The 27,075-nt window shown below is 39.4% G+C and overlaps 1 protein-coding gene across 1 annotated transcript; it reads left to right on the top strand.

Moving 5' to 3' along the window:
* Positions 1-51: 51 nt before the first annotated feature.
* Positions 52-17,759, top strand: usp31 (ubiquitin specific peptidase 31). The gene is made up of 17 exons (XM_072368388.1): positions 52-364; positions 680-1,233; positions 1,553-1,687; positions 2,046-2,140; positions 2,215-2,307; positions 3,007-3,142; positions 3,410-3,557; positions 3,665-3,845; positions 3,959-4,070; positions 4,306-4,400; positions 5,194-5,271; positions 6,306-6,435; positions 7,159-7,278; positions 7,731-7,956; positions 8,054-8,212; positions 9,245-9,397; positions 9,987-17,759. Exons 2-17 carry the CDS (start codon positions 712-714, stop codon positions 11,477-11,479), a joined length of 3,876 nt encoding a protein of 1,291 aa, XP_072224489.1. The 5' UTR covers positions 52-364; positions 680-711; the 3' UTR covers positions 11,480-17,759.
* Positions 17,760-27,075: the final 9,316 nt, after the last annotated feature.

Raw genomic sequence — 27,075 nt, 5'->3', positions numbered from 1 at the left:
CAGTAGGAGGCGGTATTGCTTTTGTAAAATGGCTTGTCTGAGGCTGACATGAAGAAGAAGAAGAAGAACCACAAGTAAAGCAAGCCTGTCTATCCTAAATGTGCCTCCAAATGTACCAGAAATATGGAGTTAATGAAATTTAACACTCTCTCGACTTTGAACGTTGTTCCCTGCAAACCATGGCCGAGTACCGGTGCGTGCTGGACTTAAACATCTTGAGGGATAAGGACTGTCACTGTGTTTGTTGCTCGTGTTGTTATTGGAGCTAGCGCTAGCGTGGGCTGAATTATCTAACGCTGCTGTTTTTACTTCAGCGTAACTGATGTCGGCTCATTGCTGCGGGGAAGTGAACCTCAAAAACCAGGTAATAGTAAAGCAAGTTAAAGGAATATGCAGCCAACCTGAATAATGTCTGTGCAACGTTAGCGTGAAATGGCCTAAGCCAGCCTTTTTCAGGCAAGGTTGCAGCGCACGATACGCTAACGTTGTTAGAGAAGTAAAACAGCAGGATTAACTGCTGCATGCTTTTATGGAGAAACCTATCAACATGTTATCAGGGTTTAAGGTTAGCTAACAAGCTGAACGATGCATGCCGGAAAACGTTAACAAGTAGTCGATTTAGCTGCCTACGTGTTTTGAGATGGAACAGCAGACAGCCAGTGATATGACTCTCGTTCAGCACAGCACGTCAGTCTGAGTGAAAGGGAAATCATGTCTTGCAAAGCCACGACCAAGGACAAGAAGTCCAGCTTCAGCAAGAAGTTGTTCAGGAGAGGCTCCGTGCGCTCTGTGGGCAGTTTTATGAGTAGAGTCCTGAGGACATTGACAGCCTTATCACACTTCGGATCCGAAGTACAGACCGACGATGACAAAGATGATGGAGGGTTTTCCACTTTTAAAGCTGGAAATAAAGATGTCCCCATGGAGGATGGGGACCTGGGGTTCCTTTCCGGGGAGAGAGTTCCTGGAGTGTCAGGTCTGAAAAATCATGGGAATACCTGCTTCATGAATGCAATACTGCAATGTCTCAGTAACACTGAACTCTTCGCCGAGTTCCTCGTTTTGGAGCAGTATAAAGACGAGGAGTTGGATGAGGACAAACCACAGACAAATGGCGTGCTTTTGCAGAAGAAAGGTCCTTTCGCCAAAGGAGAAGTGACGGAGCAGCTGTCGGGACTGGTGCGGGCTTTGTGGACGTTTGAGTATACCCCCCAGCACAGCAGGGACTTCAAGGTAAGACTGAACCACAGCAAGATGGTTTAGTAATGTTCATGTGACTGAGACTTTTTGTGTTTTCACTGGGAGTGGATATCCCAACATTTTGTAGACCTGCAAAATTCGTTTTGGTACTTTGATTAAAGGAACTTCTATGCATGTAAACTGGATGTGGAAGAAGGGATGTATATAATATGAACATACATATTAGCTAAGACTGATAATGGATAAGCTGACCAAGGGTTTGTTGTTCATAAAGGTTTATTTAGGCCCATGGAGGACAAATGATGTCGAGGTTGTGTCAGACATGGTAACTTTTGATTTGCATTTGTTGCAGAACGCTGTTTCAAAAAATGCCACTCAGTTTAAAGGGAACGCGCAGCATGATGCTCAAGAGTTCCTTCTGTGGTTGCTGGACAGAGTCCACGAAGACCTAAACACCGTGAACCCCAACAGCAGGCCTGCTATAAAGGTGAAATAAGAGGTCACTTAAGGGACGATAAGGTCATAGGCTGTTGTTTTGTTTAGTCTTTGTAGCCTATCAAAACAGAAAGTTTATTTCATTAAGTCACATTTTTCTTTTCTAATGACTCAGCTGTACAGTGCATGACATGTTTATTATTTGGAGACTTTTTTATTGCTATATTTCATAATCTATAACATATCTAGGCTTGCCTGGCTGTATTTCCAAGTGATTTCCCTGGAACTGAGTAAACTGAGCAAAGAGCCATGAAGGCAGGATGTCTTTTACAAGGGCTTCTGAACCTGAAGGACTTGTATATTAATTCTATGCAAATCAGACTAATAAATCTTTGTTTGTCTCTCGTCAGCCCCCTATTGATGAAGATGACCAGAGCATAGAGGGGCCATCACCTCCCCTCTCTGCTGGGTCGTTTGTGCAGGAATTGTTTCAGGCTCAGTATAGGTAGGTTTAATGGCAAGAGAATCTGGCCACAATGTCTGTTGATCATATTCAGAAATGTAATGTTTTCCCCACAGGTCTTCTCTTACCTGCCCACATTGCCAAAAGCAGAGCAACACCTTTGATCCCTTCCTCTGTATCTCATTACCAATTCCTCTTCCACACACACGGTGAGTTTGTCTCTTCAGCTCTGTTATAGAGCAGGGAGTGACCAGTTCACAGTGCTCAGCCGACAGGTTCTTACATGTTTCTGCCTAATTACTGCTGCTTAATGTGGTTGTTTTTGTTCTTAGAAATAACACATAAGCAAACACTTCTTATATAAGGTCCTTAAAGATTTGACACGTTTCACTGAAAGTCAAAGTCAGCATGTGTTTGTTTATGTGTGTTGACAAGTTTACAGGGGTGTGAAGCAAATGTCAGTGTGGTTGCAGAGGGAAGAATGTAACCTGCCTAGCAGCATCAGACATGTATGGGAGGAGCATGTGCTTCAAAGTTTCAAACCAAAACACCATGAAGTGTGAATACTGAGGAGAAAAGGGGGAAGAGAAATCTCCAAAAGTGGGATCTTTTTGTTGTTTTGATGTAGCGTATTGACTTCAGCCTGTAATTAAGGCATATTTTCTTTCTGAAGCTCTGGGCTTTAACAAAGTCCATTTGAAATGAAATAACAGATATTTCAAAAGTTAGTCCTTTAAACAATACTTGTATAAAAGCAGCTTCTGACACGGTGGGCAGTAAGTATTCTGGGCTTTAGTTCAAAGAACTAAACTGGGATTCTAAAGCAGCAACTGCTTGATGAGGAATTGCAGTATTAGAGCTAAACAAATGTTTTATTCCTCAAACTGCCATCTTTTTTTGTTTTTCAGGCCCTTGTATGTGACAATTGTCTACCAGGGAAAATACTCTCACTGTATGAGGATTGGAGTTGCTGTTCCTGTCAAAAGTACAGTCTATCGCCTCAGAGATGCCGTGTCACGTGAGACCAAGATCCCAATGGACCAGGTGCTATTCCTGTCGCTTATCAGGGTCTGACAGTGAGACAGCAGTACAGGCTCACATTGTCCGCTGATTGTTCGTAAATCCAGTCCCACTTGCAGTTGGAACATAATGCGAAATTATGACGTTTTTTCTGCTTCACTCGGTTTTTACAATGAACCGAAAGTGAATGTAGGTGACTTTTAAAGCGGGATGAAGTGTTTTGTTTTGTACTGATACAAACTTACTCCCTTTCTTTCTTTCTTTCTTTCTTTCTTTCTTTCTTTCTTTCAGTTTGTTTTGACAGAAATGTACTTCGATGGTTTTCATCGTTCCTTTTGTGACGACGACGACGATCTCGACATCATTCAAGAGAGCGATTCCATCTTTGCCTTTGAGACACCAGAAACCTTCAAACTGGAAAACATACGCACAAAAAGAGGTAACTCTGACCCAAGATTTATGGGACATCTAACTATATTGTCCCTTTTGCACACTTAGAGTAATAAACCGGGAACTGTCTGAGAGATACTCTTCTTTCCTCTACAGGAAGCCTTCTGGCAAACCTGAATCATAACAATTTGAAGTATGGGACAGAAATCGGCAGGACTCCATCCTTCATGCAGGGGGCTATGACTCCTGCAACTGGATCACCCAATAAAAATCTAGGACCGGAAAAAGTGATCCTTTTGGTGTGTAACAGAGCATGTACCGGGCACCAAGGAAAGAGGTACTGCAGCTCACATTATTTTACCTGCTCAGACTTAAACTTCTCTGTGTCTTTAAGAACACAGAATTCAAAAACAGCTTAGAGAAGCAGTGTCTTATGTTTTTTTTTTTTAGGTTTGGCCTTCCTTTTGTACTGTACATGGAGCGCACTGTGACCTGGGATGCTCTGCAAAAAGAGATCCTGGAGAAAATGCGTCATCTTTTGAGACCCGGGGTCTACGTTCAGGTAGGAAGAAGATCATTGCCTTTCTCCATTAAATGTAAGATTATTGACCACCTTAGTGATCCTGTTCAAAATTTTGATGGATGGATTGATTATATTGTTTCCAAAGTGAGCATCTAAAGACATCAATGTTGTTCATAAGTATCCGTATTTAAGATACCGTGTTCGTGAACATGTTGAACTATTCCCTGGATTGTCAGTTTCCTTGACTTATGTTTGACTGCATGTTTGTGTGTAGGTTGGACCTTTCAGTCTCCGGGTGGTTGGCGTTGTTGGCATCACCTACCTCCTTCCCCAAGATGAGCGACCACTGTGTCACCCAACTGTTGAAAGGTCAGTCCGAATATTTAATGTTATATTTGGTAACTTTTGTCAGAGATGGGAGATGTGACCATAACTATTTGTTCTCAAACATGTTATGAACACAGTTTAAAGTTGGCATTATCCGAGCATGCATGTTACCCTTCCACAAAACGTATTTGGAACCAGTTTGTATATTCAGATGACTACCTAACACTTTTTTAAATGCCTGTGGACTGGTGGAAATCTAAGTGAGCACTGCATATTCAAATGTCCACAAAATGAAAGACAGGCCTGCTCTTGAGAAATGGAGTGAGGTCAGAATGCATCGGTTTACTTCTTTGGACTTGTTTTTCCTGACATGCTCCCCCGGTTTTAGTCCTCTCATACACATTGGCAGAGGACATGCCATAACAGGATTTTGATTGTTAGCTTGTTCTACAAACTCGTATTATGTCACAGTAATGACATATGTTCCAACCATGCTGGTCCATCAGTGAAAGATGTAACAGCCTCACTTACATTTAATGCATATCTCTGATGCATTTTTAAGTGCAGAATATGGAATTTGTTATTATCCAGACATATTGAGTTAAGACACGCTTGAAATGTAGGCATTTATTGATTAATTTATTCATTCATTCAGGCTGAAGTCATAAAAGGTAACTGAACAAATATTATAAAACATAAAATTTTGACCAGAAAAACGTTCCTCACACTAGTCTATAATAATATAATTGAAGGGGTTAATATCAGACGTATAAATGACACCTGCCTGAAATGATTAGTTCCCTCTAAAATATATATGTTTGTTTTTTTACTGCAGGGCATACAAGTCCTGTGGACAGGGGGGGCCTCCACATGTGAAGATTGTGGTTGAGTGGGACAAAGAGACCAAGGACTAGTGAGTACTACTAATACATGATGTGTAATTCTGACTTATTTATTTGCTTTAGAGTTGGTCAGCACAGAATGGCAGGCTTTGACATCCTATGATCTTTATTTTGAATACTGTATAGAATCCATCAAAATGTAATGCTGTTGAAAAATTGTCAGAAAATATTCACTGAATGCCGTTGATCAAACTGCTGTAAAAACATGGTATTAACAGACATGCAATCAGCAAACTTACAGAATTAATGTCGAATGTTAAAGCTTTTAGAGAAGCAGCCTGAGCTGATCACCTGGCAACAGATAAAAGAATAACCTTGACTACACATCTTTTATCTGTTAGTAAGAGGGTTTTGCAGTGTGGCAACATTTGAGTACATTTTCAGGTGACGTTACCGGCAGCTTTGACCACGCTTTCCTAAAAGATCGCCTTGTGTCCTAAGGTTATTTCACAGGAAATAGCCTTTAGATTATATAACAGGCCTCTTTTCATGCCTTTAATGTTTACTCCTTCAGTAAAAGCTATTCATTACACTACTGGATCTTGAAAAATAAACTACATTAATCTTCTAGCAGATGGGCTTCTTTTGAAACAGTTTAAACCAAGTAAACACCACAGTCTGACGTTCCGCCTACACAATCAGACTTGCCTTCTGATATCTGTAGCATCAGCCAAGTACTGGTTTCTCTTTTTTTATCCACACACTGCTTCTGGGGAAATTTGAGTCACTGCTTCTGAAGAATTTTCCTGGATCAATTTTCTTTTATTAGCACATGACTGTAGACTGAATCCTCTCATATTCTCATTTACTTTGTGTTTGTGCAAGTACTCGGCTCTTACAAAGTGCTGCTGCACTGCTGGGTGTTAACCAGTAATGTAACACCAAGCTGCAAACCTGTGTCGAGTTAAACAAATACGTCAACTGCCATAGCTGCGGTGACTATAAAATACATTAATTTGATAAGAGAAAGACGGGTCTTACAGTGGATATTATAAACCTCTTGTGACTTTGTTGGTGAAATGAGCTTTTCTTTGTCTTCCCACAGTCTGTTTGGACACACTGAGGAGGAGTATATCCCAGATGCAGAGAGTGTCTATCTGCACAGGGAACAGCATCATCAGCCGCAGGCCTGCACCCTCGCTCAGTGCTTTCAGCTCTACACTAAAGAAGAGCAGGTAACAACTGAGCACCTACATACAGTCAATTACCGTGGTATGTGGGCCATTTAAGGGCTTGAGCCTTTATTCTGTCAATAGTTCGACGTTAGCAAATAAATCATAGATTTGTTTGGCCACAGCTCAATGATAGGTTTTGGAATATAGCATCATATTTATCTCTTTTCAAAAAGCTTTTCAATCTCTGTGGTTTTACTGTGTTTTGGATTTCTAATGCTATGTATGGAATAAAGTCAAGATTCTAGGCACAGTCCAACATGCACATTGTGGTTGAACTAGCCTTCAGCTGCTATGGAGGGGAATAGATAGAAGAGGAAAACGCATGCCTCATCCTGTGCAAAGCTTATTTTATTAGCTGTGTGGTTAGAACTTGTTCTTTATTGCTGCTTATTGGACGGTGTGTGTGTGTGTGTGTGTGTGTGTGTGTGTGCAGTTATATCATGGTGGGAACACAAAACTTGATAGCACACTAATTTATGGGGATTTTTCAGTAAGCGTGGGGACCGAATTGCAGTCCCGATGTTTGTTTTTTTTTGTCTTTTCTTATTTTTTAAGGGTTAAGACTTGGTTTTGGAGTAAGGTTTGGAATTAGGTTATAGTTAATTTTAGGGTAAGACGTTCAGCTGTGATGATTAGGGTTCGGGAAATGGGCTGGGTAATGGAATTAGTAAGTGGAGAATCCCCACAGAGATTTAAAAACAAACGTGTATGTGTGTGTTTCAGCTGGCCCCAGATGATGCTTGGCGCTGTCCCCACTGCAAGCAGCTGCAGCAGGGTCGCATAAAGCTCAGCTTGTGGACGCTGCCGGACGTGCTAATCCTGCATCTTAAGAGGTTCAGACAGGTATGTCAGCTCATCTAGACTCTTTAAATCAAAATATCTCTTGATTATAAAGTTCACTGTATTCTGTCCTTACAGTGTATTCTATATATTGTATTGAAAGGTATTTAAAAGAAACTAGAGCCAATGCTCATGACTATGTTGCACACAGACAGAAACACTCACAACACCACTCTATGCTCAGCTATATTGTTTCTTTGTGCCACCAAATGTATGATAAATTAGATATTTTTAGTTTGTTTTCAGGAAATTTAGAAAGTGTTCTATCTATTTATTTGTTTGTTTGATTTTGCATTACAGAATTAAGTCGTTGGTATTCTGTTGAAATCTTTATTTCGTAAATGCTTGATCAACAACATTTTTGATCAAGCAATCCGTTTTACTTCATGTAGAGGACTGAGAGGGGGAAAAAAAAAAGTTTATTTATCAAGGCTACTTTTTCACCTCTACTCCAGGAGGGGGACCGGAGGGTGAAGATGCAGAACATGGTGAGATTCCCGCTAATGGGGATGGACATGGCTCCACATGTGGTCAAGAGAAGCCAGAGCAGCTGGAGTTTACCCTCCCACTGGTCACCGTGGAGACGCTCCTATGGTTTGGGAAGAAACCCTGATGACTACCTGTATGACCTGTATGCTGTGTGCAACCATCATGGCAACATGCATGGAGGCCACTACACCGGTAATGATGTAGTCTGTGAAGATATTTAAGACACAAGTCAAGCGTTTGGTGTGTTTATCCCTTTGAACTGCTTCTTATCCTCACTTTGTGTTCGCAGCTTACTGCAAAAACTCTATCGATGGTCAGTGGTACTGCTTTGATGACAGTGAAGTGTCACCAGTAGCTGATGATGACGTGTGTCAGCAGACAGCCTACATACTGTTCTATCAGAGGAGAACTGCCATTCCCTCCTGGTCTGCCAACAGCTCTGTTGCTGGTCAGTATCTTCTTCATAATGTTAGTCATCTGTTGTGTTCATGGTGGTAGTAAAGCTGTCCGGTCTTTCATTACTTTATTGGGATTTGGTTTTTGCTTGCTTCTTGTCCGATATCTGCGTCTTGCTGCTAGGTTATAATTCTGATTTTTAAGGCACTTTCAATCGTAGTGTTGTAATGTCTTTGTGACAGTGATATGGAGGCATCGTCAGCCATCGTGCTGTGTTTCAACCTGTCATTTATTGGAGTAGTTCTACAAGCTTCAACTGGTTGCTGCTCATAATAGTCAGGTTTCTATTCACTAGCAAAGCACTGCTAAAGCAATCTTTTGAAAAACTGCTAAAAAGGATTGTAAATCAAACAGGTTTTATCAACTGGTTTGAAGCAAACAAAGCAGTTAAACAGCATAGTGTTGCCAGAGGATGGAGGTGCAGTTGCAAGTGGTTGTTATTGAGTAACAATTCTGATCGAGTCCTCTTTGAAACAGGCAAATGCAACATGAAGGGAATGTATAAAGATTGTAAAAGTTTTTTGTGCATCAGTAGAAGTTTAAAAAAAATTTTTTTAGACATTTTTTACTTTTTCGATTCTCTTTTTTTATGTTCATCTTCTAATTGTGAGTCAAAAGCTGCAAAAGAAACCCAGCTCATGATTTCTTGTAATTGTGTTTTCTTGTCGCTGACGCCTGCATAGCGTTTTTCAAATACCGTATTTTGCACACCATGAGGCTCATCTGATTATAAAGTGCACCCTCAATTATGGGGTCCATTTCTGTACTTAAGCCACACATAAGGTGCACCTGATTATAAGGCGTACGTATTACCTAATGTTCTCTGATTGGTTTATCGGGAAATCTGACGGTGAAGGACATCATCGTCGGTCGTTTTTTGTGAAAATGTAAGGCTTTTAGGTGCTCCTTATGGTGTGGAAAATACGGTACATTATTTTTGAAAATCAGACCTCTTTGGAAAAATTATTTTTGGTAATTTTGAAAATCCGAATAGCGATTTACTGTGATCTTGTCTCATAAACAGGTTCCACTAGTTCATCCCTGTGCGACCACTGGATAAACAGGTTGCCTGGCAGCAGGCCTGCTAGCTTGGCCTCCGGAGCCTCATCCAGACGCACCTCCCTGGCTTCATTAGCTGAGTCGGGAGAATTTCCAGCAGAGCGCAGTGAGGATGATGGTGAGAATAAGTTTTAGATTTGTTTGCATTTACACGAGTCACATTATTGATTGAAGGTTGGGGCTGATGTTTGTGTTTATGAGAAGGAAACTTAATTAATGTACTCCAAAGTTTAAATGTACACAATATAACATTTAGCAGACAGTAAGAAAAAAAAATAAAGGTGCAAACAGCCTGCCGAAAACATTGATATTAAAATGTAAAAGATACAAAAAAGTATGCTTTGATGCCAGCTTTAATATTTAATTATTCCAAAAGGGAGAACACATCTGCAAACTGATAAATACTGCATCTGTTGGTGCTTATAACCAGGTCTCCATGGCCTTTCAGTTCTTGTTTTGGGTGACGGCACATGAACACGACACTGTACTAGAATGCTAACACAAACACTAACAAAACACAGAATATTTCTGATATTTAGACTCATCATTATTATCATTATTCACCTTTTTTAATCTGAAAAAGATAATAATCCTCCGTGGATTGAACTTTTCAGTTTATCTCATGCCTCTTAGCATTAATGCTAAAAATCTTTTATGTCTCTTGTTTCAAATAAAACACTTGTTCTTAAATGTTTCCCTCTTTTTAGGAGGATTCTCTGTTCGCCCTTTTGTGAGAAGCATTCAGCGTCAGAGCTCGTCTTCCAGATCATCTATAGCCAGCCCTTTAGCCTTCAGTGACAGCGGCATGAGGCCCTCATGGTCTCTCTCTGCCAAGCTTCAGATGAGATCCAACTCCCCCTCACGTTTCTCCCTCGATTCGCGTTGTTCCCCTCCTCTGGAGAGGATAGGAGAAGCTTGTGATGACAAGGTTTCCACATCCTGTTTTGGCAGCTACAGTAGACATGAACGATACTTTGGCAGCAGGACTCCTTTGTCCATGATGGAGAGCAACTTCAGTGACCAGGACAACAATAAAAGGTTCTTAGACATGATGTACTGCAGGGCTCCTGCTACAGTGGAAAAGAAGAGCGCTAAAAATGAGGCAACAGAAAACAACAATGAGATTACAGCTATAGACCAAAACATAGTACCCACCCAAGCAACTTCCTCTAAAGAGCAGAAACGAAAGAGTAGCATTGGGGGATTTGCCTCAAAGGCAGAAAGCACAGGCTCCACAAAGAGTTCCAGTAAAGTGGAGCAAGATAAGACCTCCAAAAAACGCTTATGTTCAACCCTTAAGACATCTGCCTCTGAGATGTCTTCCAGTACACCTGTGAAAGGCAAAAAGCTGAGCAACACGAAAGAGAAGAGTGTAAATGCTAAGAAAAGCACCTCAACACCCAGTGGAACTCCCTCCAGAACAAAGGACAAAAGTCCACTTCTTGAGGCAACTCCACAACATAAGCCATGCGTCCGCTCTACACCTCAGTCTTCAGCTTCTCCCTCACCAACCGCTAAGAAGAATCCCAGTCCGGCTGAGAAAAATACCACAAGCAGCCGGAAAAGGCTTGTAGAAAGGAGTTGGAGCAGAGATTCTATGCACACTAGCCCTCTGGTTGACAACCTCCGAGGCAGCCCTATGGCCCGTTCTTCACTTTCTAAGAGCGGGGAAGGCAACAGGCCTGAAAGGAGATCTGTGAGAAGTTCCAGCAGCAGTTCTTCTGTTACTAGCCTGCGCTCACCGAGTGTATCCACCAGAGACCTGCAGCGTAACAGCAAATCCGAGGAGAAAGGCTTGTCTTTCTTCAAGAGTGCCCTCCGACAAAGGGAAAGCCGCCGGTCGGCTGATTTAGGAAAGAGCACCATGCTTACTAAAAAGGCCTCAGAAAGGACATGCAAGCAGAATGGGCAGGCCAAGGAGATCGGTGGTGATGATGGAAAGACCGGAGAAGCTGCGTCTTCGCAGAAGTCTATAGAAACTCACGGAGGTGAGACAAAGTCGGAGACAAAGGAGTCTTCCAAACCCCCCAGCTCTCTCAGTCGCACTCTACTAAATGTAGGCAAGTCCAAGTCTTCCACTTCTGACGTAAGTAGCAAGACTCCTGCAAATGGGAAGAAGCCCCTTGAAAAGAAGGCATCTTCCCGAAAGCTGTCATCAAGCATGCAATCTCCTGCACGAACAACACCGAGGCCTCAATGATACATCTGGAGCGATTATATTAAACAGACAAAATGCAGCTAATTTCTTTGTGCCTGAGTTTCAGTGAGCACCAGATGTATTTAAGACATTTTTTGATGTTATGGTTTTGCACACTGGCAATAGAAGCATAGTTTGGCTGAGACATTTGAATATTGGTGGCCAGTTTGAGCCTTTTCAGATAAAGTAAAGAACACTACATCACCTGCATACCTGGGTGCCAAGCACATGTCTGGTATGCTGCTAATATTGGTTTATAAAGAGGTGTATTTTGTTAGTTATTTAACTTTTTGAGAGTCAGGTGTGACTTTGATGAAACTGTGGTGCAGGATTGCCGGTGTGGTGTGCATAATCGCCCCGATATCCCTTCAATTGCCCAGCACAGCCCATTTTATTGTGTTCATAGCAGGGCCGTGTGTCCGGATACTTTCTGGAATCTTTAAATCTAATGTAAGTTAAAATGCAGCAGCAAAAAAAACCATTCAGAATTAAGGGTCCAAGAAATATTTACCTAGTGTACAGCAATACTGCATAAGAAGTGTTGTGGAGTCGCAGTTTTCAGTGAGTTCTGACTCTTTCTTCAGGTTGAAGAATGCTGCTGCTCTTCTGTAAGCATTTAAAAGTAAACGGCTAAGTAGATGCAACCATAACATTAAAAATTAGCTTCTGATACTGGAAAAGAGTCCATATATATATCCATAGAAATGCGAAAGAGTTTCATTCCGAAATGACTGGATAGTTTTTCTTTTTTTAAGACTCTGTCTGATGAGGACGTATCTCTAATACTCTTCACCAAACCTGTACACGTGGGTCATCGAGGGTCCGTTCAGTGTCTTCTTTTTCTTTTCATCTGAAGCTGTAGTGGAAAAAGACATCGATATCGTTTGTACTCTTGAGTTATTTCACACTACAAGTCTTTAGAGCATCTAAGATTGATAAAACGGAGGGAAACGAACGAGTCTGCGCTCTGAATGTTTAAGGAACGGGAAATGCAGCGACGCTGACGGGCTCTGGACCAAAATAAGGTTAAAAAAATGTATACAGAGAGATGCAGGATGAGAAATTTGTTCTACAAGTTGAGAAGGTTTTCTGATATTTTGAAACTTTATTTTTAAACGAGTACTTTTTGATAGAAATGTGTTTTATGAAATGTTCACTGAAATTAAGTCATTTTCCATGAAATAGGTGGTGTGTTTTGGAATGAAACCCTTTAAAACCAAGGTATATAAGTAAATGCAGACGTGTCTGTACAGCTGTTGACAGAAAGTATATAGTATGTAACCCTTTTTCTTTTCTTTTTTTCCCTCTATGAGATGAAAATGATCTTAAGCGCCTTTCAATGCTGTACATGGAAAAAAAGAACTGCCTTTGGCAACATGGTAGTCTTCTACTGTATGCATCACTGGGTAGGAATGTTATTTTGTTCGCACTTTGTATAGATAAAGTAGTACGTGGATTATAGTCCTATGATTATTTAAATGACTTCGAGACATATCGTAAAGTAGAGTCAAAAGGCCTTAGACTTGAAATGGTAAAAGGGTACTTTCATCTCAATGTTTCAGGGGTCATTTTACAGTAAGAAGTCACCCCTTTTATACACCCGGTGCTGTAACAGGCCACTGCTTCACTGGCACTGATGTTTCTTAATTATAATGTTCAGAACTGTGACCACACGATTCAGTGATCTCGAAAGCTGTTGGCATTGTTGATCATAACCTGTGGTACATCATAGGGGATATTAGACTTTGCCACTTTGCTTCTTTTTTTGGTCTTCTTTAGCCTGGAGTAGAATACGTGTAAGCCATTTGATTCAAATTAGAACTCCGCTGATGCTGTCTGGAAGCCGCTGTGTTGATGCTGAACTATAGGACACCGCACGAAATGTTCGTATTCTAATAAAGCGATAGAAGCAAAGACGGAGGCAGAAGGCCGTTACTGCAGCTCTCATGATGCTTGCTGTCTTTGTCTTTGATGAACTTCATCATCGTGGAGCTGTCCCACCTCCAGTGGCAATACTCATACATTAGATACCAGCATAGTCTTAAGTTTTCAAAGAATGAATGTGGTTATACTGTTAATATTGACTCCTTTTCGATGTAAGAAGTAAGAGAATATTTAGGGTTCTAGATCTACAGTATTTTTCTGTCTCTTGTCAGGTTTACAATAGTTTGATGAAATGCCACCTGATTTAAACGTTACTGTGTTCCTCACAGGGTTTGGGCTTTTTAGATTTACCAGTCATAGATAACCTATATGAACCTTTTCTAAAGCGCGTTGAACGCTGCAGTTTGGTTTGCAACCACACATTATTTATTATCTGCCAAAGATTCCCAAGAAGTAGATGATCAATGCAACGCTGGCAGGTACATTTGCTGTAGGTCTCTGCGTAGACCCAGTATTCTAAAGCTATCCTATACCATCTGTCTGTTGAACACATATTAAACATTGGCAGTGGTGGATGGAGTAATAACGCACTCGGACTTAATGTCTTGTTTACCCTCCAAAAGCAGACAAAGGTTGAATTAGTTTCTCCTATTTGTAATTTCGGGAATTTTCTTGATATATTTCTCTCTGTAATAGATTACCAGATGAGACGTAGTTGAATTTCTTTTCTTTTTCTTTTTTTTTTGCACTCTTCACTTTGCTCACAGCTATCTTTCTCACGGGTCGTGGACGTGACCACACAGGATGTTTAAATGCGGTGGCATTCCTATCGCTGCTCGTTTCAGTTTAACACGTTGATCTATCAGGAACATGTGCCTGGCACTTTGGGATCAAAGCAGGACAATTTAATGTAAATCTGGGTTTCACCATCTTGTTTGCCTTTTTGTAAAGTCTGTAGTTGAGTTGTAGGCGTCGGGTTTGTATTTTAGAGCTGGATCATGCCATTACACTTGTTTATCCATTCATCCACTTGCCTGATAAAAGAGGAAAAATATTTTTTAATCTATTCATATAGCCAAAAAACTAGTGCATTAGGATGTTATGCCTCCACTTTTTCTACTCGTTTTTTTCTTCTTTTTAAATGAGGAGCTCGAGGTGGCCCTTTGACAATCTGAGTCATGCTATATATTGTTTAGAGTATGTAAATACAAATGATTTTAGGTGTCTAACCACACGTTTGCTTTTTATATGTACAGTTGAACACTAAACGATGCAGCTCGCTCCCTTATTTTCCAACCACTTTTTATCACAACCACGTTGCCAACGTTGTTTTAGTTTTAAAACGGATCATCTGCATCATGGCAGTAAGTTAGGATGTTAATGGTCGACAACTACTTCTGCAGAAGTTTGGTGGTGTTGGACAGTAGCAACACTGAAAAGACCTTTTGGGTGTTGCAAAACTACTGCCAGCCATGAAACTTTCATCTTAAAGAGGAAAGAAACCATGATTATCATTTGATCATCTATTTTTCATGCCAAGTTAGATCATCGCTGACTCACAGAAAATGTAGCACGGCTGATTTTTGAAGGCTCAAAAGGCCGTGGAAGCGACTGCGCTCCACAGGGGGAAGATTCCTCTCCAGCCAATCTGAATGTGGGCCCGTTTAAGATCCAGTACAGCTCGTCAAAAATCAGGGTAAAACAAGTTGAATCACATTTTCAACGGGAATTATTCTCCTGTCTAGCTTCCCTCGCTGCAGTTGTTGTCCGTATTTATTTTTGTTGTACTTTTGTAAACGTGTCCGTGTAGAAAACAGAGTAAGTAGGGAATGCAGTATTGCATGAAAATGCTGATGCATGTATTTTAATCAACTATGCAAGAATCTGCAGCTGTGTAACGTAGAGAGCAGCGCATGGCTCGTATATCCCATTGCTTCATTTGCACACCGTTCCAATGTTTAGCAGCAGGTAAACGCTGAATATCTCATCTGTATGTAAAAGATTTAACATGAACATCTTGTCAGTAAATATCTATCTAATGGCATAACTGCTCCGAGCAATATTTGTTTGTTTGTCTCTACCTTCATTTTTACATTCTGCTGATCTGTGCTCTATGGGTGCTGCTCCCCCCTGAACTGGTGGGCTATTGTCTTTGTTTTGGTTGGATTTTATTCAGATATTTACTGTTGTACACCAGCAGAGACAACACTATGGACGTGGTAATGTATGTGGTTACTCAATAGGCTCATGATGTATGTGTGTGTCGTCAACAGTCTTTCATTAGTTTACTTCAGTGATAACAGTTTGTGAAGCCGTGTTGCCACATTCTCAACTCATTCTCTAGCATTAAAAACTCAAGATACATATGTAGCTTATTGCAATAAAGGAAAAAGTAGTAAATATATAGTTTTATAATACAGTACATTGAAATATCAACGCCGACTCATTTCAGTCATAATGTGGGTTATTTTCAATTCTGAACAGACAGTTTAAATTCAAAAGTAACATTTTCAATTTTTTCACCTTTTTTCCGTCTCATGACTGCTAAAGTGGGGTTAAAACTAATTAAGATGAGAGGCTGAGTTATTCTGACGCAGCTTTTTTGTTTGCTGTTATTAACCAAGTCACAGAAAGCTGAACTTTTATATGGTGAAATGAAATGATATCGACTGTAAAATAAAAGTTGCAATAAGCCTTCGAACTGAAGTACCGAGAGTCTATATTTTAGCTTGAAATTCGGCAGGTACAGTGGCCCCGTGCACTCTGATGGACTCCATAACAAGAATAATAATAATAATAAAAAAAACTTGCTATGTTTCCAGAGGCTTTTGATCCTTTCTTTTCTAAATGAGAGAACAACAAATAGAGGATACAGAAACTGTCCACAAGCCTTAAGCAGAACGAATATGTAAAGGATTGTCTGTAGCTTTGGAGGATACAAAAACTAGGGAGCTTTGGAATAAATGAATGTCAGAACACCATTGAAGTGTATGCATGGCATTTAAAAAAAAAAAAAGACATTTTATACATTTCCCAATTCATTATTGTTTTTTAAAGACAGTATGTTGCATTTACGGTGAATTGTTTTCATTGCAGGTTTCAGCATTATTTGTTGTTTCAGGTTCATTATTTACTGCATTGTCTTAACTGTCAGTGTTTTATTTACCTTAGAGCCTCTCATCCTGCTCATTTTTTTTGCAGTTTTGACATTCAGTAGTTTCAAATTCCTTGGACTGTGTCAAGAACTTCTGTTAATTAATTTATTTTTTCCATCATTATAGATGCACTTTTTTTCTCTCTCCTTCAAAAGAACAAATGTGTATATACTGAGTACCAAATGAAAAATCTGATTAAAATGTTGACACTGTCATGGTCGTCCTGTGTCATTTTGCATATGAAAAGCTTTGATTTTTTAATTTCTTATAGTCACTTTTCTTTCAACACTAGAGGGAGCTCTCCTCAAATAAATGACCTCGAGTCGTGGCACAGAGCAAAATGTGTCTCCTTGGTGTCCTTTGTTGAAGACGCATTAGAAATAGTTGTATGTGTGTTATTTTACACTCGACACTGATTAATGCTGGAGAAGCTTGTTATCTCACCTTAAATCTGAGAAGAGAAATCCTTCCTTTTGTTTAGTTTGCAGTGAGATGGGTTTGGACTTCCAAGTGCACTTAGCTTGTGTACAAACTGAGATCTCAAGGCTGTGCAGGATACCGATGGCAGGGCTATTATTTTAGACTTTTCCTTGTCACATGTTTAGAGTGGAAGGAGCAGAGATGTGCCGAGTTTAGCGTTTCTCAATGAAAAGAATCCTATTCCAGAGAAAGTGAAACACCCAGTTTTGTGATGCGAGATTAGTTTAGTTTTAATGAGCAATATGCATTGTGGACCATGCTCCTAGGATCAAGGCCTAACAATGGGGACTGTCTGTGACTACCAGCTATGAGTCACTTCTGGTTGTGAAAAAAGAAAAATGCTCATATTAAGCAACGTTATCAGTAAAATAAATAGTTATATCTATATGTACGTATGTTGAATCACATCTCTAAGTCTTCGAATACATTAAACAATACAACTAATACCATTCATGTGATGTTAATATATCTGTATAGCCTATACATTTGATCAATATTTATGTATGAGCATATCAAGAGAGACATTAAAGTTAAATGGGGTAACATTTTGAGTTGCATTATTCCTCAAGGAGGAGAACAAACTCCTCTTTACGAGCCTTCGGAATTTGAGGACTAAAACTGGAATCTCTGGTTCACATTGAAAAATAGAACATATTATTATCATTATTGTATTTATAAGTGAAAAGATTAACTTAAAGATATCCTTATGAAAGTTCTCTTCATATTTCTCATCTGAAGCAATATTTCAATAAAGCAGCAAGTCGATCAGAATCAAATCTTACCCGACTTTCCATAGTTGGGATTTTATTTTTGTCATCTGTAACTGCAGATCATCATGATATTGTACAAATGATGTGAATCTGCTAATAAAGTTGTCACTCAGATGAGTTTCTCTCCATCTTTGTTAAAACTCAGTCTGTATTCAGGCATCGATACTTTTGTTCTGATTCGATTTAGAATTGTTAAATCTTTTACTGTAAAAGTATCTTTCAGAAATCAGCTTGTTGAAGAGGTACTAAGTTTAACATCTGTAGATCATCTGATATAGGAATATTGTAATTAATATTGTAAGTGCTTTAAAAAAAAAAAAAGCCAGAAAATCATCCATCTTCACACGTGACAATCTGCATTGTTTAAAGTCTGAAGCACCTTAGTCCCTCTCGCCTTGTGTTTCTATTTATCTATCAGCCTGTTTGTTTGTGTTTTAAAACAGGAAACCTAGTCAGCTCCGATGAGATCATGGATCATTTTAAATTTCCTGGTAAGCAGCGCATGCCATTTATTCTTTTTCTTCAGGGCTTTCAAAGTTGAGTCAAACAAGCATCCGACTCTTCTCTCATGATCCGATCAGTCCCCTGTAGTACAATAAAGTTACTTTGGCTATCTGCCTGGGTTTTATCTTCTTTGTCCCCTCTTTTGACTCCACCCCAGAGAGTGCAGAGAAATCAATAATAATTGATTTTACAAGGCAGGAAAAGGAGGTTAGAATTCAGGGGAAATACCTGGCGAAGACAGAGACAGAAATGTAGTAGCCGAGAGGTGAAAGACCCCAACATTATATGCATGTGCTGACGCAGATAAAGGTCAGCAACATGAACCTGTCTGTAATAACACATTATAAAGTGTCTCGGCCTCACAGTTACTAAGGTCTTAGATGAAAGAAGAGTAATGAAAGTGCCTCCACGTCTTATCAGTACTTCAACAAAAAGAAAGCACTGCAGCCAGTAGTGCAGGGAAAAAAAAAAAGGAAAAGGAAATAAAAAATCAGCTGTATGTTTAGCTTTTAAACACTACTGTAATTCTGCTTGCTGTTCACTTCCAGTGTAAAATAATGTATCAAATCTGATGTAAAATCTAAAGCTGTATAATGAGTACTGATATGTGAGGTCCCTCCTATTGCAGACACTTCTGTTTTTTTCTCACTTTTGCATACTTGTTCATTTTGTTATTCTTTTTCCCCCTCAAAGAACACTCAGCCAACCTTCACAGCATGAATTTCAAAGCAGAAAAAGAAACTGCAACTGACTTTCCCCAGTGAGGGAAATAAGTGTTTGATTTCTATTGCAGGATTCTTCTGGGGTCCTGAGGGTCAGCGCTGCTGACAGTTTGGAGATTGATGGTTAAGATCTTTCCCAGGCGGAACAATGTTGGACAGCATGATCAGTGATCCAAGGCACCGGTGGAGCGGGGCGGAGGTGGGGCAGCTGCAGATGTCGTGTATGTCACAGTGAACTGTGTGTGTATGTGTGGTCTTTTTGCTGAAGGCCATGTCTCCCACCCATTATCAGGACTGCTGAATGGTACTTAGTACTTGAAGACATAGAACTAAGCGTCACCTGGGGACCCATCAATGGTTCAAGATGAGTAAAATAGCAAAGAAAATGGTAGGCTATTTTTCCTCTTTGTTTTCTTTATTGACTTTTCTTTTTTTATCATACCCCGCTGTCATTTCCTCTCCTTCCTTATCTTGTGTTTTCAGACAAAACAAATACCCCGAGATAACACTGAGATAAATTGTCACTTTTCCAGATTTTGATCAGAGCCATCCAAACAGTAAGTTGATTTTAATATAGATGTGTGCACACACAGGCATCCAATCAGAAGGGTGTTGTGGCCTTTTGATTTCTTTTTTCTTCTCTTATGAAAATAGCATGGTTAAAGAAATGATTTGCTCTGTGTCACAATAGAGATTTAAAAAGTTGATATTAGCTGGCACGGTCAAGCTCCACTTCGGGCTGTGTGTGTTTGTGTTGTGTGTGTGTATGCCTACACGGGCCGAGCGTGTAAACATTGTAATGCAGACTTCAGATGCTTATGGCCAAACATAGAAACCTAGCATGCATCTCATGGAATAAATATCCTATTTTTCTACATTTGTCCACAAGCTGGGATAAAACATGGTTGAACCCATCTGTGTGCAAGGCAATAACAGAATATCTTTGTTGCATTTGTGGTCAAATGTAGTTGCATACATCTATAGAATACCAGAAGAACATAAAGATTGAGTTTGTGGACTGTTTCTTCAAAAGTAGGGTACTGATCTTTAATAACAGAGCTTGCAATTGACCTGCAATTGGCAACAAAGCATACACTGGGGAGCTATGGGGAGATTTGGAAGATGGCAAGCATCACATAACATGTTGAAAAAAGACCTGTGGAACACACAGTTGAGCGAAGTATCAAGATGTTAAAGAATAGTAAAAGAAAAAAAGAAACAAATATACAAACATGCACAAAAAAAAACAATTTCTTCACAAGATTGCAACAGACAGCACAGCACCACAATTAATCAGTGTGGTCATGCCACAAATCAAGTAATGAAATCAAATCAATCACTGACAGCAAGATTAAGGAATTAATCTGGGGTTCTGTTGGAGAGATAGTAAACAGGACTAATGGGTCCACCAGTTGTACACCCAGCATCCTGTACTGTAAAGCTCCCTGTCACCATTTGTTTTATATATATGTTGGTTATATCTACTGTAGAAGATAAGAACAGTAAAGCAATACATGTAAAGGTTTTCAGAGAGTCTAACAATGGCATTGAACAATTCCAACACCTTTTTCCTTTTCTTCTTTATTGCTTTTTTCTTTTTTTTCATCCTACCTAAGATTATATCCTCAACTTTGCCTTAAAAACTACAGATTACTTGATTTGGAAAATAAATGTTGTGTGACTCTTTATGTGGTGCTTTTCCACAGAAACAAAGGAATCACATTTTAAAGAGGCATGCTCTTGAATCCTCTTTATCATGATACATGGTTTTATGAGCATGGTGGCTAATACGAATATAAAGCCACAAGCCCCCAAAAGCTGTTTTACCATTATTTATTTATGAATGAATATTTTCAAACTGCACTAATATGTCCCTGAGCCTTGGGAAATGGTCTAATATATTTGTTAAGCTTGGTTTGAGATTCTTTATTGCCTGTCACATCTCTAAAAGTAACACTTTGTCATGTGGTTTTATTTCTCTTTCTCTTTATCCCCCACAACTTGGAGAATCAGCATGACTTAGCAGTGGATGAAAGTTGAGCTCAGAAATCTAGATAAATCTTCTTTGTTTTTACCTGAATGCGCTGCATTACACAAACTGAAATGAACTCTTACGGATACTTTCAATAAAAACAAATGCAGTTCTTTGCATATATCTGTAAATCTGGCAAATTACTCTTAAAACATATGAAAAAAATTATGCTTTGCAGCTCTAAAACAGAACCTTCTGCACTGAAGATGAGTGAATTTCTGCTTTAATGGAGTTTGAAGGTGATTTGTCTTCCTCCACCTCTGTTTTTGCACATTTTGAGGAGAGTAGTTGACAGAGATAAATTAAACTTGTTTTACTATTCTGTTAGTTGGTTTATTTTCCAAGAAAACAGAAAAATACCCCATATACTGAGTGTCTATTGGTCCTTGAAACCTGACAATTAAACACAATCATGAGCACAAACTGAGACGGTAGACAAATAAAGATGGATTTTTGCCCTTGTTTTTTTTATCTTTATTCACCATTTTCCTTGTGAAAGATACCTTTTAAAAAGAGACACAACCTACAGATTATATTTCTACAATATCGCAATGAGTCAAATTTCCCAGTCACCTAATGGTCTCGTGTCGCAGTCATGACAAGTTTCAAATAAGTCAACCGCTCTGCTCTGCTCATTAGATATAAGAAAAGACTCTATCACATTTCCCAGACTGTCCTTTTCACCAATGAGAATAACAATGAACCTCTCAGAATAAATGATAAGTCACCGAACACATGCTTTAGTATACAGTACATTTTGATTACCATTTGATGCATTTTTGAGCTGTTTTGAGTCCAAAGAACCTGACTAATGAGTGTACTCGCAGTGCTGTAATGAACAAACCAAGAACTGACTTCAGGAGATAGCAACACCCTAAAACAGAGCTCTGCTCTTGCTGTGTCTAAAGCTTGTAGACAGTTTTTTGTAAGTTATAGTATTACCTTTTCTTTTCAATATTCAAAATGCAAAAAAAATTAGGACTCCTCTCGGCAGAATCGCCCCCTTAACATGGTGAAGGGGTTTGAGTACCCCCATGATCCTGAGAGCTGTGTTGTCAGGAGCATTAGGCCCTGGCAGGGTCTCCCAAAGTAAACTGGTCTTAGGGGAGGGGTCAGACTAAGAGTGATTCAAAGATCTCAGTGGAGCGTCATAAAAGAGTTAGTCACCTTGCCTGGAAAAGGGAAACCAGGGGCTAACCAGGGGGTTAACCCTAACCCGGGGTGTTTGTTTTTGGTCTTCTGTTTTAGTCATGTATTTTTCATTACAAACTATGTTCGAACATAAGGGTTCAAAGGTATACTTGGTACCAGGCCACCTCTGGCCAAAGGTCGATGATTGAGTTTGTAGTCATATCATCAGACCTGTGGCCATATCTCACTCAGATGAGGAGAGGGGCAGAATTGTCAATCGATCACAACCTGGCGGTGACTTGGATCTTTGTTTGGAGTAGAACCACTGCTCCTCTGCATCAAAAGGAGTCACCTGAGATGGTTTGGGCATCCGATTTAGGATGCATCCTGGTTTAGGATTTTTGGGCACGTCTAACAGGAAGGAGGCTTTGGGGCAGACCCAGAACATAATGGAGGGATTACATATCCCATCTGGCCTAGGATCACGTCAGGATCCCCCAGATGGAGCCAGAGAGTGTCACTGGGAAGAGGGAAGCCTGGGTTTCCTTCCTGAACCTGTTGCCTCCGTGACCCGACCTCAGATAAGCAGAAGATAATTGATGGATGAATGGATAAATGCAACCCAAGTTGAAAATGCAGTATCAAGCAAACCACATTTCTGCCCTAAAAGCAAACATTTTTGATTCTCAGGGGCTGGCATCAAATAGAATTTCATTCTTGACATTTTCTCCATTTAGTGAAAATACAGGAGATATATTTCTTCTAGTTTTGCACATTTTTTTTTTACACCAAAATGACAGCTTTTTATCAAATTTAAAGAGCTAAAATGTCCATTTAGCTGTTGCTGTAAGGGATGAGGTGTCACCCACAAGTGCAGGAGAACATATTCTGCAGTCAGCTTCTCGTGAAGTAAGAAATGTCAGTCTTGACTCTGGGGCAAGCTCCTTAAGTCTACCTCTATAATTATGATGTGAGGAAAGCCATTAATGAATAAAATATCAAACTGTGCCTCGAGTATGTAAACTTGGAAACCCAGCAGCGACTCATGAGGATCCTAAAACTCTCACTTTCATGCATTTTTAATTGGTAGTAAAATAAAGGCAGAGGGAAAGAAAACAGACCAAAATGAACTCCACAAAAAGCCTTTACATGTAATGCAGAGGCAATTTACAGCAATTTAGTGTGGCTGGAATCGAACATCCTCCTCAGGCTCCTCTTTTATTTTCATGGAAAATTCAGTGACAGTAATGAATCATAGTTAAGACCATACTGCAGTGTAAGCTTGTAGTTTATTAAACAGTCAGCAACTCATTGTTTTTGATCCGTGGGAATGTCATTGTAATAGATTACAGTCCACTATGTTGATATTTGTCTCTGTACGATCCCTCTCTGGCATTCCCTCTCATCCACCATTCACACTTCATATCTCTTCACACTGTGCTCTGAGGAAAAACAACAGCAAGCAAGCTGACCCAAGGAGTCATGCTTTGGAATGTGAATGCACTGACCTTGCCTTGTGTTATCCTCTTGAGTGCTGAAGTTCTCTGTGGCTGAAGGCAAGAATTTAATCACTGCCTTCTTCTGTCTCTGAAACAGGTTCACTCTGACATTCTGGTGAAGGACAGGAAGATATGTTTGGGCAGAGTTATCAGGACTAACACAGAAGCAGAACACTTTTAGTCTCCCATGACTCCATCATTTATTGTCAGACAACGGAGTTTTACACTTGGTGCTGACATGAAATCATTCTTTTTTTATTCTTTCCAGCATCTGCCTTTAATGCTTGAGCAGTAAGTCAGAATGGGGTAATTTCTTGTACTTAGTACTTAGTATGCAACACCAGTATCAGTTATATTTGTGACACTGACTATGTTCGTCAGGTTCTGTGAGAAAAACACTGCGGGACAATGATTCTGACTTATTTTCCTTTAGAATACCGGAACGTATGAATTTGTTGCTCCACAACAGCATGGTGTGCTTGCACACTATAGGAACACTTAACTCACACTAACGTATGTAAATAATAACTTAAAATATTATTCTTAAAATCATATTATCAATATGTAAGAAGTATGTTTTTAGATTAGCCTTAGATTATTAAAAGCCTCAAAACCATTTGGATGTGGGAAATGTACTCCTTTATGTGCTCTCTCTCAATTAGTCTGACATCGACATGTTCAATGTCAGTACATTTTGAAAAATCTTATGATTTCTATACATCAAGTTAGATCATCCTTTTGGTATTCTGAATCCAGATATTCCTCTTTACTATTATGATCTAGAGCAAAGGAATGTAAACCAGAAGCAAAACACAATCTTCAAGGACAACAGATGTGAATTAGCAGCATATGACTGAATATTATGTCTGTTGTAAATCTCAGTTTTGGCAGTCGCTGGTTTCTCTATATTTCTTATCTGTTTTGCATGTTTATATCTATGATACCAGTGTCACACCTGACAAAGACTGAAAAGAATGTATTACTTTTCATTATGAAAGCAGCTGATGGGAATCAGCTCATTTAAACAGTGTAATGTCTATAATGTGACAATATTTTCATAAGAGATAATCTGCTATTAGGATATTGAAATAAAAGAGACATATACATATTGATCTCTTCACACATAGCCGGCACACTTTCCTGAGGCCTTAATAAAATATCTGTGATATGCTTTTGTCAAAATATCACAAAAAGGCAGCAGAAAAGATCATTTTTATACAATGAATTTAAATCTGTTACCATCCACCTGTTTTATATCATGGATGATCAACTCACTCCACTCCACCTCTCTCTGCTGCAGGGACCGACTCAAGTTGTGCTCAAGGATTATTGAGCTCATTATAACCATAAAACAGAGCATACAGTGAGTAGCATAATAGCTAACACTACAGCACTACTGTCTGGGGAAACGACAAGAAGAAGATACCGTGGCTGAGATAAAAAACATTCGACAATGTTCTGCGACTCTGAACTGCATACTGACCCATGGCAGCACAGGGTCAAGTTTTTGAGTTGAGTTGACAGCAACTTCAGACACCCGTATTTACGTTCTGAAGCAGAGAGAAAAAAAATTTTTTTTTTAATATTATGTCCTCTTCAAAATCAGTGTTCAAATAAGAAGCCATTGCTTCATAAACTTAGTATGAGTGCAAGTAAGCCACCAAACCTCTGATCCCCATCAATTTCTAGAACTTCATCTGGACTAACGTTTAAAGAAAATTCAGAACTTGATAACAGGACCAAATTGAGCACAATTTGCTATATCATGGAAAATACATTGGAAATAAAACTTACCACAGATTAATCTTTTTTAAAACATTTCTAATGTACACATCATAGTGGTGTTGAACTCCACTTGGTCCCATTTTTGTTACCTTTTTGTCATTTTGTCCTGATAAATAGAGACAACATACTTCTTTTGCACTGTTTGTGAACGTGCTGTGTCTTCTCAAACTAAATTTATTAAGATTTTGGCTGATTCTGACATGTGTGTGAAATAGCTCAGCGGGACATTTGTAGCCACCAGCTGCCCATTTTTACTCCCATCTTTGGTGAGAGGATTGAACATGGTTCAGGACAAAATGTGTCACAGATTGCAAAGCTGCATGCTGAACAATGAAGCTCTTGCATTATATAACATGCCAGCTGCTTCCCCACAGCTCTCAGCAGGGATTTTCGTCTGATAACATCCACAGTGGAGAATTGGCCAGTCGAACTGGTCCAAGTTGGTCAAAGATTTATCTATAATACACCAAGGGTCTTCGATGAAGAAACTGGAATGGCTGCAAAAGAAAAAAGAGTGTAGTGACTGTTGGTTATGTGTTGCACATTGTGTCTGTTGTGAGGCGACATAAAAAAACCCCACTTTACTTCTGATTTTAGGATGTCCTTTTCAGAGGTGATAGACATAGTTTTTGAGCCAAATGTGTGGAAACAATGAGGCAAGGTTGTTAAGAAAATTCAGTTTTGTGAAAGGACATTTTTCTTTTTGTGTCGAAGTGAAGAAAATTCACGCAAGAGCCAAAAGAAAAAAAAAAAGAAACATTAAAGAACGGGAAAAAAAGAATGCAGCAAATTCTGTGAAAGATTTGAAAAGTCCCATATCAAGTTGTGACTCAAAGCAATAAGAGATTGAAGTAAAATGTTTCTTGAGATATTTTCTTTCCCTAAAGGCATGGTACTGAAAACTATTTTATTCAGAAGCTCTGAAAAACTGATGGCTTTGTATAATCAATAGAAAGTAACTGATTGGTTTCTCTCTCACCACTCTCATGTGTAATCTCATATTCACTTTAGACAAAAAGAGCAATTTGAAGGTGAACCAAGTAAAGTGTTCAGCAGCTAAAGAGTTGGCAGAGACTAAAGTCAAGGTTGACATGTGAATGATGTTGTTGTTCTGTGAATGCTGAATGTGTCAGCAACTAGTTTGCCATATTGATTGTTTACAGTATAAATTGTGCTCATGACTGCATTTTACCTAAACTTTTGTGCATTTTAGGGTGATTTACAAGACTTACACAAGACCAGTCATGTTTTCCCTTGCGGTATTGCATAATGCATGTTGGACCAACATAGGTGAATTACACTATACACAATATAAGTGCATTGACTTCACTGTGAGGAATAACCGATCTGAAAGATAAGGAGACTTAAATGCCCACCTGACATGCAATAAAAGTAGCTTTATTAAGTGTCTTCATATCCTGATCCCCCTGTGCCAGGCATTATCAAGCCTACAGAAAGAAAGACAGTCAATCCCCTACCTGCTTTGCTCAGCATATGTGAGTGCAATCTAAAAGCTGCTCCACTAACTGAGACAGAGCATCTACAAAGCCCTGTTCCTGGGGGCATATCATTTCCCATTTCAGCATATTGGCCTCTTTTGTAATTAATCTTAATTTAGGGGGCATGAAATGGCAGGA

The sequence above is a fragment of the Leuresthes tenuis genome, unplaced genomic scaffold (genome assembly GCF_036924035.1).
Source record: "Leuresthes tenuis unplaced genomic scaffold, fLeuTen1.0.hap1 SCAF_17, whole genome shotgun sequence".
Lineage (NCBI taxonomy): Eukaryota > Metazoa > Chordata > Actinopteri > Atheriniformes > Atherinopsidae > Leuresthes > Leuresthes tenuis.
Note: the sequence above shows the minus strand (reverse complement) of the source record. Positions and strands in the feature narration are given on the sequence as shown.